This window comes from Rhagoletis pomonella, unplaced genomic scaffold (genome assembly GCF_013731165.1).
Source record: "Rhagoletis pomonella isolate Grant_MI unplaced genomic scaffold, Rhpom_1.0 Rhpom_scaffold_00010, whole genome shotgun sequence".
In the NCBI taxonomy this organism is placed as follows: Eukaryota; Metazoa; Arthropoda; class Insecta; order Diptera; family Tephritidae; genus Rhagoletis; species Rhagoletis pomonella.
This window is the reverse complement of record NW_023458564.1, coordinates 17,003,939-17,020,555: the sequence shown is the minus strand read 5'-3', so window position 1 is coordinate 17,020,555 and position 16,617 is coordinate 17,003,939. Positions and strand designations below refer to the sequence as shown.

The window sequence follows — 16,617 nt, the reverse complement described above, 5'->3', positions numbered from 1 at the left end:
GTTATTTCTTACACAAACCTCCAAAGCTCACACACACACACACTAGTCTCACCCACCCAGCGATTCTAGAGATGCATATGCTAATAAATATTTATAAATAGTATAGAAACCCTTGAAATTAGGCTGGCATGATCCTTTGGAACTGGTTTGATGTAAAAAAAAAAGCTGAAAATGCTTGAAAGTGTGTGACTTGCAACAAAGTAACCAACAACAATTTTCAGCGCCTTGACTATATGACTTTCAGTGTAAGATCCCTGCCTCCCGGAAATGTATGCTTTCTAACAAGCAACAGCTGCCTCCAGCTGCATTCTATATTAATGCTCTTATAAACTTACATTACTTTAAGTTTAGCGTCTCTTTAGATCTTTAAAATTATCATTTAGTATATAATAGCCGTTGAAACTTAATTTGATTAGCGCAACCTTAAGTAAGACCTGTAATGCGTTTCAATTGAAGTACAACAAAAACATAATGCCTATACAAAAGAAAAAAAAAAAACCAAAAAAACCAAAAAAAAAATAATACAAATTTTTAAGCAAAACAGAAAACAAGCCTCTGAATCGAATTGAATTGAATTCTACTCAACAGGTTATCGCAGTGATATCCATACTATTTATAGTCCTGTCTACCATAGCCCTGACGTTGAACACCCTACCACAACTACAACACAGTGAGAATGGTACACCATCCGATAATCCGCAATTGGCTATGGTTGAGGCCGTTTGCATATCGTGGTTCACCTTAGAGTATATACTTAGGTTTAGTGCGTCGCCGGACAAATGGAAATTCTTTAAGGGCGGCCTTAACATAATCGATCTATTGGCAATACTCCCATATTTTGTTTCCCTATTCCTATTGGAGACGAATAAGAATGCAACGGACCAGTTCCAGGATGTGCGCCGGGTGGTGCAAGTATTTCGCATCATGCGCATCCTGCGAATCCTTAAGCTGGCCCGTCACTCAACGGGCCTGCAGTCGTTAGGCTTTACGCTACGTAATTCATATAAGGAACTCGGTCTACTAATGCTGTTCCTGGCCATGGGCGTTCTCATATTTTCTTCGCTGGCATATTTTGCCGAAAAGGATGAAAAGGATACAAAATTCGTTTCAATACCGGAAACATTTTGGTGGGCGGGTATTACAATGACAACTGTTGGCTACGGGGACATCTATCCCACTACTGCACTGGGAAAGGTTATTGGTACTGTGTGTTGCATATGCGGTGTTCTGGTAATCGCTTTGCCTATTCCCATCATCGTTAACAATTTTGCTGAATTTTATAAGAACCAGATGCGACGCGAGAAGGCGCTCAAGCGACGTGAGGCGCTCGATCGGGCGAAACGTGAAGGCAGCATCGTCTCCTTTCATCATATCAATCTGAAAGATGCCTTTGCCAAATCCATGGATCTCATAGATGTTATTGTCGATACAGGTGCGTACAGTAAATTATTGAATACATATTTACAGTTTAAAATATTATATAATAATCGTATAACAAAAATATTTCGAGAAAAATAATATACACATACGTATCAACACATATAAAATCATTCATAATCACAACATAATACTCAATTTATTTGTATATTTAAGAGTTCATACATTTTAAATTCAATTTACATTTTAATAAAACACACAAAAATATCCGTTAGTTAACACTTTTTTAACAACCTCGACACACTTTCGTATAACAAATATAAATACATACATAAATATATAAGTAAATTAAACGTAAATAGTCGCCTATATTAAGAATAACACAAGTTTAGTAAATTTTTCAAATCGTAGTTGTAGCTGCCTTGAAGTGAACTGCTGTCGTTAATTTGCTTAATTATTTGTACCTAATTTGTTGCATCTTTTCATCACCTTCGCCATATATAGATAACTAGAATTTTCTTTTAAGCCTCCTGAAGGTTGCTTTTCTATTTATTTTATACAAAATCCTTTTTTTTTCTTTTTTATAATTCGATTGCATGTACTCGTTTTCTGAATTTCACTAGGCATTGAAATGACAAAAAATATTTGTTTTTTTTTTTTGTAAATTCAAAGCCTAGACGAAACTCGGCATTACTATGAAAATAAATTGCAGCCACAGTTCAGAAATTTCAATTATGTATGATATAAAACAAAAATCTTTGATGATAGAAATTTTCAAAATATCTCTAGCAATGTAGTTATTAAAATTTTTTATTATTAAAATGTAGCTTCATAGCGGTCAAAATATACTCAAAAACCTTATTAATTAGAAATGAAATGATACCTGTGTACGTAAATATGCATAAGTAGTATAGCTATGTATATAAAAACAACATACTTATGTATATCTTAAGAACAAAAATTACATAAACTTAATTAAAAAAAAATTCAAAATTTTCAGTTTTTAATTAAATACGTTTACTATGCACAGAGAATAAAGCAAAAATATAGCATAACTATTCACACGAAAAATCAGGGAACTGTATCCACACTACTGCAAAAATCCGAGAACCTAGGTACATACATACGTATGTATGTACATATATTGGTGCGGTCCTTAAATGTAGGAAGCAACGATTGGTAGGGCCCAGTTTCGAACCCCGTTCCGACCAATTTCCAAAAATATCATTTTTTATTTTCATTTTATTTCGATATTTATGGGTATTTCCATATGTCACGAACGTGACAGTCGTATATTTCAATGAGATACAAACATGGAAAATACTTTTTTCTTTTACTACTTCGGACCCAGTGTAGCACATATTTAGCTCTATATTTAACCGAAAAAAAGAAAACAATCGAACCGGTCCTTAAATAAACCCCAGTAGATAATATCAGGAGTCAGGCCTTCCTGAGAGTCAAGATGCCTTCCACTCTACATTCGTTTCTCCTTTCTTTTTTGTATGGAGTGGCACAAATTGAAGGGCTTCTGCTTCGTTCCCATGGAAGAGCTTCCAGAACGGCTTTTATAGGAGGTACTTCAGAAGACCTTTTGGAGGAGTTCTTTTAAAGTTTCTTGTTTAATTTATAAAAATTATACATCTTTGAAGTATTTGCTTACGGTTTATATCAAATATGCTTAGCAAAGGAAGCACTTTTTTCAGACCTTCTTGGGTAGGTCTCCTAGAATGGCTTTACTTAAGAAGGCCTACCTAAATTATCTTCTGGGACGCAATTAAAGAGGAATACGTTATGTGGCAAAAATGGAAGTTGATTTTTTTTCTTACAAAATCGGAAAACTCTTGCGAATTGAGGATAGCTGTTTTCATGAAACTTGTTTTAATATGACTTGGAGCAATTCTAGTTGTTTTTAGATTTTTTTAATTAATGCAACTTGATTCAATTTTCTTTTACAACCCCACTCAAGTGTAAAACGCTAAGTGACATAGCATGACGTGACATGAATTTCCATCGTGACGTTTTTGTTAATATTGCTTTTAAATGAATTTTTACGCAAATGGAACATGATTTTTATGTCAGATATACTTGACTATGACTTCAGCGCCAGTAAAAATGTTATATAGCGTTTAAATAAGAGCAAAAGGTGGACCACGCTCATATTTTTACTTTTTTTAGTTGTTTACATACAATAATTAAAAGTATTCCAATTTCGAACTTCGAAGGCCCATATCTCGATCTCGGAGGCTAACTTCGAAAAACGAAAAAAATACTTTTTTAATTAAGACTCAATCTCTTAAAAAATTTCCAATACCCAGCTAAGTGCTGTACAGTGTAATTAAAATAAAAAAAAAAATTAATAATAATTAAAGGAACTCAAAAAGCTGATGGCATGCCGCGGGATTCAAACCTCGAGGCTCGCTTAATTCGCAATACTTCCGTCCATCGGGGTGCAATTTTTATCAAATTAACTGCTTCGTTACAGCTGATTAACGTTGTCCTATGCCTATGCTATAACACCCCTTTTATGATTTTTTAAGAAACACATACTTGCATACCAATCTTCACATGAATTGTCTGACACGCAAACCTTGCAAAACATCCAATTCCAAATATTTTTCATAAAGTTTAGGTCCTGTGAATCGGACGAACTCTAAAAAATGTACGGCTTTGCTTCGTTATCCTCGTTCTTACAGCTCCTGTAGCGCGAATCGGTGCGTAATTTTGCTAGCATATTCAAGATGGTGGACGCCCGCTTGCAGTCGCACCTCCTGGTGAGCAGACGCTGTAGACTTCAGTGAGCCCTCAAGCGGAATAAGTCGAAATGGCCCCACCGAAGCCCCCTCTCTTTCTGCCGTAAACCAAGACTCCACTCGGATTGGTTACCGCATCTTGCACATGGGTTGCCAACGTTGCCCAGAGAGTGCGAACGAGATTGCAAGAGTCGGGATTGAGTAAAGGCGTGCCACTGTAACTGCATACCCAGAGCAACGACTATGCCCCATTACTGTTGGCCCTCTCTCGACGAACAAAATTCACGCTCTACAAATCTCTTATCATGTTCGTCTATATGGCGCAGAAACTTGGACGATGTCGAACAGAGATGAGAAGACTTTGGGGGCTTTTGAGAGAACTATTCTACGCCAGATCTACGGCCCTGTTTTCGTGGACCACGGGTGTCGGAGAAGATGGAATGGCGAACTGTATGAGCTTCTTAACGACATGGATATAGTTAAGCGCATAAAAATACAGCGATTGCGCTGGCTTGGACATGTTGTACGCATGGATGACGACGCTGTGGTGAAAAGATTCTTCGACTGCGCGTCCATGGGTGGACAACGAAAGCAAGGGCACCCACGAACTCAATGGAAGGACCAAGTGCAGAAAGACCTGTCTGCGCTCGGGATAACCAGCTGGCGAAAATTCGCGCAGGAGAAAAGCAATCGGGGAAGGTTTTTGGTCTCGTCCCAAACCGCCAAACGGTTGTAGTGCCAAATAAGAAGAGGAAGAAGAAGTATCCAATACTAAAAGTGTTATGTAGTAGAATTAAAATGAATGGTATGCTTTTGTTGGTTCCATCTAGTCTTTCCTTCTGTTAAAACCACTACTAGGAAAAATGGAAAAGGCAACAAAGTCTAAGCGGTTGAAGTTATTTCGGAGATCACCATATCTACTCATCAGGCTTCTCTTTCTAGACTTCAGCATCCTAGAAAATTATATTGACCTAAAAACGAAAGAACTCATTTTCTTACGTGTAATTCCTATATATTTATATTATGATTTTGTTATCAATACTATTATCGATTATTTATCGATTTTGTTATCAATTTTGTAATCGATTTTGCTATCGATATTTTTATCGGTTTTGTTATCAATATTTTTATCGATTTTCTAAACGATTTTTGTTATCGATGTTGTTATCTATATTTTTATCGATTTTGTTATCGATTTTCTAATCAATTTTGCTACCAATATTATTATCGATTTTGCTATCGAAATTTTTATCGAATTTGTCATCGATTTTGTTATCGATATTTTTATATAAGGAAAATAAATGTAATTAGAAGGAACAGGGGTAGAGGTAGGGATCTAGATAGAAAAAAGACAAAAATATAACCTTAAGGAAAATCAGATGTATGTATGTATATTGGTTTTGATACAAAATAGATATGTAACGTAAGTTTCACTTCTTAAGTGGGGACCAGGCGCACTTACTTTTTTTTTAAGTATGCATTGTATTCTACAAAGAATTACGAATACTTTGATACCTTAGCAAGAGGTGTGTTTTCAGAATAATCCCGCTGCACTATGTCCATGTCGCTGTAAAGCACGATGAGCTCATCGTTCCATCGTTTGCGGTACTCGCCGTCGCCAACGCTTAAAGGCCCGTAAATCTTCCGCAAAATCTTTCTCTCGAATACTCCAAGAGCCGCCTTATCATGTTGTCATTGTCCGTGCTTCTGCGCCATATACTAGCACGGGCAAGATGAGTGACTTATAGAGTGTGGTTTTCGTACGTCGAGAGAGGACTTCACTCCTGAATTGCCTACTCAGTCCAAAGTAGCACTTGTTAGCAAGAGTGATTCTGCGTTAGATTTCCATGCTAACACTATTACCGGTGTTAATGCTATTCCCAAGTAAACGAAATTCTCTACTTTCTCGAAATTATAACTATCAACAGTGACGTGGGTGCCAAGGCGCTGACTGTTTGTTTGATGACAGGAGATACTTCGTCTTGTCCTCGTTTACCACCAGAGCCCTTCGTTTTGCTTCCATATCCTACTTAAAAAACGCAAAACAGACTTCGCGGTTTTTTACCAATGATGTCGATGTCATCAGCATAAGCCAGCAATTGCACGCTCTTGTAATAAATTGTTCCCGACCGGTTCAGTTATGCAGCTCTTTATTTTCTCCATCTTCAGATTAAATAAGTCACAAAAAAAGGGAGTCGCCCTGTCTGAAACACCGTTTGGCGGCGAACGGCTCGAAGAGGTCTTTTCCAATTCTGATGGAGCAGGTGGTATTGCTCATCGTCATTTTACACAGGTGTATCAGTTTGGCGGGGATGCCAAATGCAGGCATAGCGGCGTATAGGCAACTCCTTTTAGTGCTGTCTAAAGCGGTTTAAAAGTCGAAAAAATAGGTGATAAGTGTCGATCCTTTTCTCGCGGGTCTTTTCCACGATTTGTCGTTCTGTGAATTCCTGGTCTATGGTGGATTTTCCAGGCCTAAAGCCACACTAATAAAGCCCAATCAGTTCAGTGACGGTGGGCTTCAGTCTTTCACACAATACGCTCGGTAAGACCTTGTAAACTGTGCTAGTAGGGTGGAATAGTGTTCCCTCCATAATTTAAGTACGTTCTGAACATTCGTAACTAGGTCGCCATTATTGTTCTTACAGGAGTATGCCTTGTTTTTGAAACCTTCCGTAAGTCGCCCTACTCTTTGGTAAAATTTTCGGGCATTCTTGCTGTCGGCCAGCATTTTAAGCTCTTCGCACTCACGTGTTTCGGCCTCTCTCTTCCTATTGTGGCAAATACGTCTCGCTTCCCTCTTCAGATCCCTATAGCGGTCTCAAATAGCGCGCGTTGCGCCCGATCGCAGCGTGGCCCTGAAGGCGGCATTTCCTTTCTCTGCAGCTCCCTGTCACTCGAAATCATAGCAGTTGTTTTTTCGGGCTCGCTCGAATCCGATTACTTCTCCGGCGGCGGTACTTAATGAGCAGGAAATGTGGTTCCACTGCTCGCATATGTCGGTTTGTTGAAGAGTGCTCTCAGTGGGCAGGTATGAGAGTCAAGTATCGAATGCATTGGCTGTCTGTTGTGATTGCAGCTTTTCGACTTTTAGGTTCCTTTGCATATTGGGGCGCACGTTTTTTGCTGCACAGAGGCGGGTGCGTATCTTGGCTGCAACAAGATTGTGGTCCGAGTCTATGTTTGGGCCTCGAAGTGAACGTACGTTAAACACACTGGAAGAATGCCTTCCGCCTATCAGAACATGATCAATTTGGCTTTTCGTTTTTCGATCCGGACACAGACGTAGCTTGATGAATGTTGTTATGCTTGAACATTGTACTACATACTACCATGCTTCGGGTCCCGACGAAGTCGATCAGCCTCAGTCCGTTGTCGGACGTTTCGACGTGGAGGATGAATTTTCCGACGGTGGTTTCAAAGATCCCTTCCTTGCCCACCCTGGAATTGAAGTCGCCAAGCACGATTTAGATATCGTGGCGGGGGCAGCGCTCGTATGTGCGCTCCAAGCGCTCATTGAAGAGACCGTTGTATACCTCGTCCTTCTCTTCCATCGGCGCATGGGTGCAGATGAGCGAGATGTTGAAGAATCTCGCCTTGATGCGGATTGTGGTTAGATGCTTGCCCACCGGGGTGAACGACAGTACTCGGCGACGGAGTCTCCCCCCCCCCCCCCCCCCCCCCCCCCCCCCCCCCCCACCACAAATCCAACACCGAATTTGCCGGCAGCTGTAGTAGACGTCCCACATATTGCCCTGTCCAACGCATTTCTTGGATGGCGGTGATGTCAGCTTTTGTCCTTACGAGGACATCAACCAGCCGGGCAGAGACACCTTCCCCATTAAGAGTCCGGGCATTCCAGGTGCATGCCCTCCAATCGTCGTTTTTTAAACGCTTGCCGTGGTCGTCCATCACTAAGGGGGTCTCATCCGAGGCATTGTTTCGCATTCTTCACTGGAAGGGGTTTTTACGTGGCGGGTCCCATACCCAGCGCACAACCCATTGCTGGGACGGGGGCGGTTTCACAATCAAATACACGTTTATATAGGGAACCGCTTGCTCCAAGACAGACACCCGCTTGCAGTAGCACCTACTGCTGAACACCGAACTACACCTACTGGAGAGCCGAATAAGTCGGAGTGGCCCCACAGAAGCTCCCTCTCTTTCTGCCGTGACCCAAGGCTCCACTCGGAGTGGATACCGCATAACGCACATGGGTTGCTCACGTTGTCCAGAGTACGCGAACGAGGACACAAGAGTCCGGATTGAGTATAGCCGTGCAACTGTAACTGCATACCCAGCACTACGACTATAACGCATGGCACTCCAAAACCAAAAACTAATTACAACAAATTCGAAAGTGGACTTTTCTCCAGAAATTTTGACAAATTTCCCATAACGCAATGACGGAATATATTGAGTTTTCAAAGTAACTAGTGTGTCTTCTATACTGTTCCGCATGCCTTGTCAAAAAAGAACAGAAGACTGATTCAGAATGACAACGCTTAGCTGTGTGACACCTTATCGACTAATAGCAGCATATCACACACGATCTTCAAAGGTGACACAACTCAAAACCACACGTTTGTCAGAAAATGCGAAAAACCATTTCTTAGCACGTGATAATTATATGGGCAAGGGAGACTTTACCTTAGGTTTTTTTTTCGATTATAACAAAAATTAGCTCCAGGTTTTGCTGAAAAGTAAATAAAAGCTCTATGTACATTTTAGCGCATAATATCAAAATTACCTAATTTTGAATTGTGGCATTTTTGAAGATCGTGTGCGATATGTACATTGCCTTACAATAGTTGGACACTTCCTCGTACCATTTTAATTGATATACATAGTAAAACGACAACTGAAAAACACCAATGGTGACTACCAATCACTTTAAGTAGATTACATAATTAAGCAAATGCCTCTGTACTTTAAGCGTCGCATTAACATGGCATTAGGTTGGTGTTATGCGACCAAAAGCCAACGTTAAGCATTAAGCCATTAGACAAACACAAACACCAATCAAGAAAACAACAACAAGAAATCAAAAATAGCAGAAAAATAGTGCAAAACAATGTAACAAAAAAAATTCTATTCACATACACACATACGCACATGCCTAAATAAAAAGTAGCAAAAAGTGAAAACAGCAAAAAATTGTAGTAGCTTAGCAAAAACAAATGGCTTCAAGCAGCGTCGTTGCAGTCGATTACCTAAGTTTCAAGTGTAAAATGCTTCTCTTCCGTTTTTTATTCCTTTCATGCCGTGCAAAGCGAACTTAGTTAAAGTGCAAATGACAACACTCAGGGCAATTAAGTGCGCCCCAAAGCGTACTTAAGTGTGTTTATACGATACGTATGTGCTTACTCACATATCTTAACATCCATGCGTATGTATGGGTGTACATAGTTATTAACTTGCATTTGTCTACATAGTTTAAGTAAGCAAAGCTTATGAACATACTTATCTACATATACTTATATGTATTTTGTAGGCAAGCAAACAAATGTCGTACATCCGAAAGGTAAAAATCAAAAAGCGCCAAATATAGGAAAACAGCCATTGAGCGCTATAATCGCAGGTGAATACATACATACATACTTACATAATTTTAGTTCATTTTTCCTTCCACATTTTGTTGAGCTTCTAAAAGCAAAGTACATACACGTATTTCGCTTACACACGGCGATTTAATCTCAATAATTGCAAATTAATACAAACTTACTTACTATCTATGTAGTTGTAATATTTTAAACATGTGTACATACATACAGAAATACACCAAAACGTCTACGAAGAAGTTGTATAATTGCAAATTTTTAGAGCACACTTTAAACATTCCACATGTACATACAATTAGCTTCAATTTCACTAGCAGTTGGATTAATTTGCCTATAGTATGTACTAGTAGGTATGTATATAAATATGTAAATACTTATGTAAAATACATTTTTGAATTTTGTAAAAAGATGTAGAATTCCGAGTTTTACTATAAGTTAAAAAATAAATAAAATCTAAACAAAAAATTTAGTTAATTCCTATTAAGAATGCATCTTAGAATGCGTGTAGACTTAAAAGTGTTAAACCATTTCAATAATTGTTTTTATACTGCTTCGTCTAAGCATCATAGTGACGATGTATTCGCTTTTAAAAATTATATGTACATCTAAACGCGTAAATGGCTCTCAACCACGTAGCCACGTAAACCTCGCAAGCATAATTAACTTTGTATGAGAACCCGATTTATTTACGAGATTTACGCGGTTACGAGGCATTCAAACGTTTAGATTAATTGCCCATTGTACTTATTAGATTTGTGGTCCATTGCAGTTCAGAAGGGCGTAGGAAGTTATTGCTCTCCGTAAACTTGGCGGATACTTTAATTAATCTTGGCAGTTCGTTGAGGGAAATCTATGAACTTGTACGGCACTCCCAGCCTCCAAAAAATGCCTCAAAACGGCCGCCCGAGCTCAAATAAACTAACTAGTTTCGGACTAGTCCCAGACTTAATCCTAACTGATTCCTGACCCCAAATACTAGTTACCAATTGGTCCTAAACTGCTTACCAACTGAGCCGCCGTACCCCCCCCCCCCCCCCCCAAGTGGTTCCCAAGTCAGTCCAACAAATTCAGCCACTGAGTTCGTCTCTGTCTAGCCCTTCGATTTTTTTTGCTGGGCTGTGCGTTACAATTTCGCAAATTTTACCCCAATCAATAATTCAACGAAATTCTGATGCATAAGTATTGCATTTATCAGACTTTATTTATATCCTCATGCACATGCATATATGTATGTATGTACATTAGGGTGGTCCAAAAATACACGTGGAAAAGTAAAGTCGGAATTTTTATGCTCTCACCCCCTAGGATTGTTCTATATCGAAAAAAATACCCCTATTTTTTTTATTTTGAAATAAAAAAATATTTAGAGGTCGCTCAAAGCGCTCAAAGTTTTCCATGTATTTTTATATGGGGAAAAAACAACTTTTCGTAGAAATGGTATAGAATTCTTAAAAATCAATATTTTTCCCAGATCCCCAGATTCCCAATAATAATACCAAAATTTTTATGTAACTATTTTTTCATCGCAACTTTAATTTATAGGTCCGCCAAAAACCCCGAAAAATTCAATGGAGGACCAATAAAAAAATCGTTAGTATTAAAAAATGGTTAAATAAACAATTGGGTCTTATTACTGAAAGTCTCCTGAAGAGAACCAGTGTTTTCCGTTCGAAAAATATTCGTTTTCAAGAATTCTATACCATTTCTACGAAAAGTTGTTTTTTTCTCATATAAAAATACATGGAAAACTTTGAGCGCTTTGAGCGACCTCTAAATATTTTTTGATTTCAAAATAAAAAAAATAGGGGTACACTTTTTTCGATATAGAACAATCCTAGGGGGTGAGAGCATTACAATTCCGAGTTTACTGTTTTTGGACCACCCTAATGTACATACATACGAGAACCAATTAAATTTCATTTTAAGAAATGGCGTGTCGTCCACTTCCGCTGTAGCGTATGTAGTGGACAGTGTTGCCAAACATGGGCTTTTCCTACCAAAACTGGTAGGTTTTTTTCCATTTGGTAGGTTGGTAGGCTAGATTGTATTTTGGTAGGTTCCGCGACAATAATCTTTATTTGCGAAAAATGTAAAATATGTATCTCAAAACATTTTAGCAACTCTGTTTACACGAATATTTCACCGGTGGAGTCCACCGCAATCCACCTGACAGCGACTTCATTGTACGACTTGAGGAATATCACCAAAACTAACCTATTGGTCTTTCAATATGGGAGTAGATAGGTATTCAATTGATGAATGCACTGCGACCAGGAGATCGATTGTGCCCTCAATATGATAGTTGGTTCCGTTGTCACATATACGGCACTGGTTTGGTGACCAAAACCTACGCAAGTAAAGGCTGGTTCCACCTTTAGTAAGCTGCACCGACTGGTCCGCGTGGCCAATACAGGAGCTATGGGCACCTGTCCAACGGATGCTCTTTTTCTTTGTCTTTTCTGTTTGAAAAAGAGAACTGTTGGAGTGCCCTATGACTGCCTAATATGATCAGCAAGAAAATTTAGTATTTTTGGATCAGTTGGAGGTTCTAAAGCCATTCTAGAATAATCCCGAGATATACTTCTACAAACCTTACGAAGTTAGAATTCCTGAAAGGGACTGCTGTGGAGTGATAATAACTATATCAAAGATGGACGAGGAGAGTACTGGGTTAGGCGAATTGGGACCAAAATTCCAAAAAGTCTGCCAAAGTACACACACCCAACTATATTCAGGCGAAGGACAAATGCGGTCAAATTAAATATTATGTCGGATAGTCAAGCAGGTTAAAGGCATTATACTCTTTTAAACGGCAGCAGGTTTGTTTAAAGCTGTAAAACTTTTTTGAACCACTAGGAAGCACACAATAACGTAACGCTGTGGTGTGTTCCGGGACATGAACGGTTTGAAGGCAACGAAAGTTGACTGTCTCGCAAAGCGTGGAGCCCAAATGCGCTTGTATGATCCCTAGCCTTTTGTGAGCTGGTGGAGGAAACCATAGAGCATATTCTATGTGACTGCTCATGTATCATAAATTGCAGACTGATACACTTTGTACTTTGTATTTTTTGTACTGACTACGAAACCGTAAGTATAAAGTTTCCATCAGCTCCAGCTTTTGAGAAAAATTAGGTCGAAGTATCAAAAAACGCATTATTTGCCATCGTTTAGAAGGTGTCCCATTTTTGCTGCCTTGTGTAATAGGTGTCTGGACAAACAACATTGTAAGTTGATAAAAGCGGTGTAATGTAAAATGTCGAAAAACGTGGCAATGTACTGAATAGTTTATTTTACTTGTCTATGGGACGTTCCACGTATAAGATACATTAGATGTGCATAGTAACTTGTCCAGTAAAGAATTGCAGCGAGAGCGTAAAAGCAAACTAGAGCGTAAAATTGAGAAGAAGAGAAAACTAGCAGAAAGAGTTATTGAACACAAAACTAGTAAAAACTTGCAAGTGAACAGTTGTTGCACTGTTTTGACAAATTTTTACAATTTATAAATCAGTTTTAAACATTTAGTGCTATACACACAAGCACCTACACAGTCTAGTACAACATTCATATTTCGATTTCCACTCATTTTATGGAATTCCAATCCAACAAATGGCGGTTCTTCTTCTGCTAGCTGATTTCTGCTAGTAAAAATTACACTACCAAGACTTGCAAATTTTCTGGGTTATAATACATTTTTCCATTAAAAATTTGCAGGTTCCACCACAAATTGGTGTTGACTTTTTGTTATACACACACACCTATTATTATGATAGTTCCCGCCTTCCACTCCATCTGAAATTATTAGATAGTACGAATTGGAATATAATTTTCGAGTAAGTTTAACTTTCGAATCGGATTAAAAACATATTTAGTTGTAAATTATTAAAACAAAGAGACTGTACATAGATATGAGCATAATTTTATTATTATTTATTAGCTACATTTTAAATGTATAGAACAATAGAATACATCGTCGGTCCATACGAAGAGTAGCACATTTCATTATTCGCGTGGAAGAGTAGCACATTTCAGATTTTTGTGCTACATTTAAGGTTTGAAGTAAATCATAAAAGCATAATTTACGTTGAAAATTCAAGTGTTTATTTTATATTTCTATAATTGTATTATAAAAATTATGAAATTCAGACGGCAGTAGTTTCGCCGCCTTTCTTATTTGCGTTGATGAACATGCTGTTGGCAACACTTTGCATGTACAACATGAAGGCCAACGACTAAACGTACTGGAAAATATTGAAATATACAAAAACACCACCACCCTGGGGTTACCAGGGCAAAAATCACCGACTTTTACCTACCTGCAGGCAAAAACTATACAGCGACAAGATAACGGATGTTAATATCGAGACAGCGAAGATTAACCTATTACCAGCTTCTAAAAAAAAAACGGACACTATGGCATTTCTAATAATTAATCATCGACGAAAATCACATTACCTATGATAAATGAACATAAATTAAGGACAAAAATTCGAACCAGACAGAACGAAAAATAACATTGAAGATGGCACAGCGCCGAAACCGCAAACCAAACTTGACAAGGGCCATATCGGATCCGCCATTTTGATTTTTTTAAATTAAATGCCAATTTCGAAATCAGTGAAAAGCTCTGGATACCAAACTTCGTAACAAGCTATAAATTTTTTAATAAATCGTCCGCCAAATTGGATCCGCTATTTTGATTTTTGAAAATTGAATATCAATTTCAAATTCAGTGACGACGAAAATCTCTGGACACCAAGCTTCATAACACTATAGATATTTTTTAAGGAGTCGTCCGCCATATTGGATCCGCCATTGCGAATTTTGGAAATTTAATTTAATATTCGAAATCAGTGATGATGAAAATCCCTAAATACCAAATTTCATTGAAATCTGTCAAATGGAATAAACATTTTTGTCGTCCTATATTGTCAATTCGTCCCTATGTGCAATGTGAAATGAAAATTTCATGAATGAAATTTGGATGGAAATTTGTTGAAGTCTTTTTAGTTTTCTAAAAAGTTTTAAACTTGGGCTTATATGGATTTTTTTTAGAGAATGAACTTTATTTTAATGAAAATTCTTAAAAATAATTAAATAAACACAAGTGGAAAACAATACCACTTTGAAATGTGGTGCTCTTGATATGACCGATACTGCATGCGTGTATGTATATGTTTCTCGTAAATATATATGTAAATAGATTCCCAAAGGAAGACGCGAATTCGCGTCGAAACGCGTAGGAAAATAAACGTTTATTTTATTTATAATAAAAGACCGAAAAGCTCCGTACAGAATCTGAAATGTGTTACTTTTCCGAGCAAATAACGAAATGTGATAGTCTTCCAAGCAAATAACGAAATAACGTGCTAGTCCTCCACGGTAATTTGAGATGTGTTACTCTTCGTTGGAAGCTACGATTTGTATGTACAACTATTAAAAGCTCTACTTAGATATAAGCATGGTTATTTCGTAAATTGGATTCAGATACTTTGCTCTTATGTGATCTACAACGCATTTATCTATTAACTAGCAGGAAGAAAAATATTCGCATCCGAACCAATTTACTCACTTTGTAAATATATAATTTTATAAACTTTATGCTGAGAATGAACCCGTCAAACCCTCGGATACAGTTGCTGCTGTAAATACTTAATTTAAAAAGGACTTGCACACGCCATTCTACATACCAAGAGAAGATTTAACTGAGTACATTTATGAAAATGTGATGCCGAAAATGTATAGTAAGCTTTTGAAGGAATTTTAGCTCCGTTTTCTCAAATAGGTTTCAAACTTTTTCTGCCCTTTAAACACAAATATTATTCTTAAAAAATGTGTTTGAAGGGCAGATATATTTTAAAACATACTAGAGAAAAGGCACTTAATTTATTTATTTTTAAAATGCTGACAAAAAAACTGACAAAGATTAAGAAAAAATTACTTCATTCCTTTATAAATAGTTATTGACGGTTTTGGCTTTAAATTCGCTTGCTTCATCTTAATTAAAAAAAAAAAAACTTTTATTATAAAATTGCGTTGCATTGCGTGAATACACAATGTTTTTCTTTTGCCGGCATTTGAAAAAAATCTTTATTTATTGAAAATTTTGCTAAGTCACTCAGCATTCACATGGGAAGTGTTATTTTTGTTTCACTTTGACTTCAATTGTGTTTTTTTTTTGTTGTTCTGTAGTTTGCATTCACTGCAGTGAAACCAAAGGAAATATGGGACTTAAAATAACCACACATTAGGACCTTTAGTAAAAATTTAAGAGTCAAGCGATTTTCAAGTGCTGAATTGGTTGAGCTAAATCAAATATTTAGTTCGATCACTTTACATATCTCCAACAAGAGGTAAAGGAAAAATTCATGTGCATTTTTTATGAATGCATATTCTAAAAACCTGTTTTGTTGTTGTAAATATATATATGGTGAGCAAAACTTTGGAAAAGTTAATATTCTATAATTCATTTAAATTAATTATTGCATGAATATTTTAAAATTTGCAGATTAATAAATTAGTTTAAAAAAAAAATCAATTTTATAGTGACGGTTCATGCATTTTTGAATAGTAGGTACTTAATGATTTTCCAAACCTACCTACATATAACCAGTTGTTATTGATATTTACGTCTTAATAATTTAAGCTTTAGATTTTATAATGACTTCCCTAAGACAATCTTATTTCTAAGCAGATTTAGTAATTGAACCAGCGCTAATCGCTGACTTATCATTTCGACACCACACACTATCACCTTGCTTTGATTGCTCCTATATCAGCTCTGTCCAATTGACAAAAATTGCATTTTTTCTTAAACCAAAATACTTTGCAAAAATACATATTTTTAAGTAGTTAAATATATATGCATTCATTAACAATAAGCCGATTCTTTAAGTGTATTTGCTAAGCAAAGCTGTAATTTCACTAAAGAA

The 16,617-nt window shown here is 37.2% G+C and overlaps 1 protein-coding gene across 1 annotated transcript; it reads left to right on the top strand.

Moving 5' to 3' along the window:
* The first annotated feature begins 526 nt into the window (after nucleotides 1-526).
* Nucleotides 527-13,422, top strand: LOC118746518 (potassium voltage-gated channel protein Shab-like). Its single transcript, XM_036480365.1, has 3 exons — nucleotides 527-1,432; nucleotides 9,622-9,708; nucleotides 13,400-13,422. The coding sequence occupies exons 1-3, from the start codon at nucleotides 709-711 to the stop codon at nucleotides 13,420-13,422; spliced, it is 834 nt and encodes a 277-aa protein (XP_036336258.1). The 5' UTR covers nucleotides 527-708.
* Nucleotides 13,423-16,617: the final 3,195 nt, after the last annotated feature.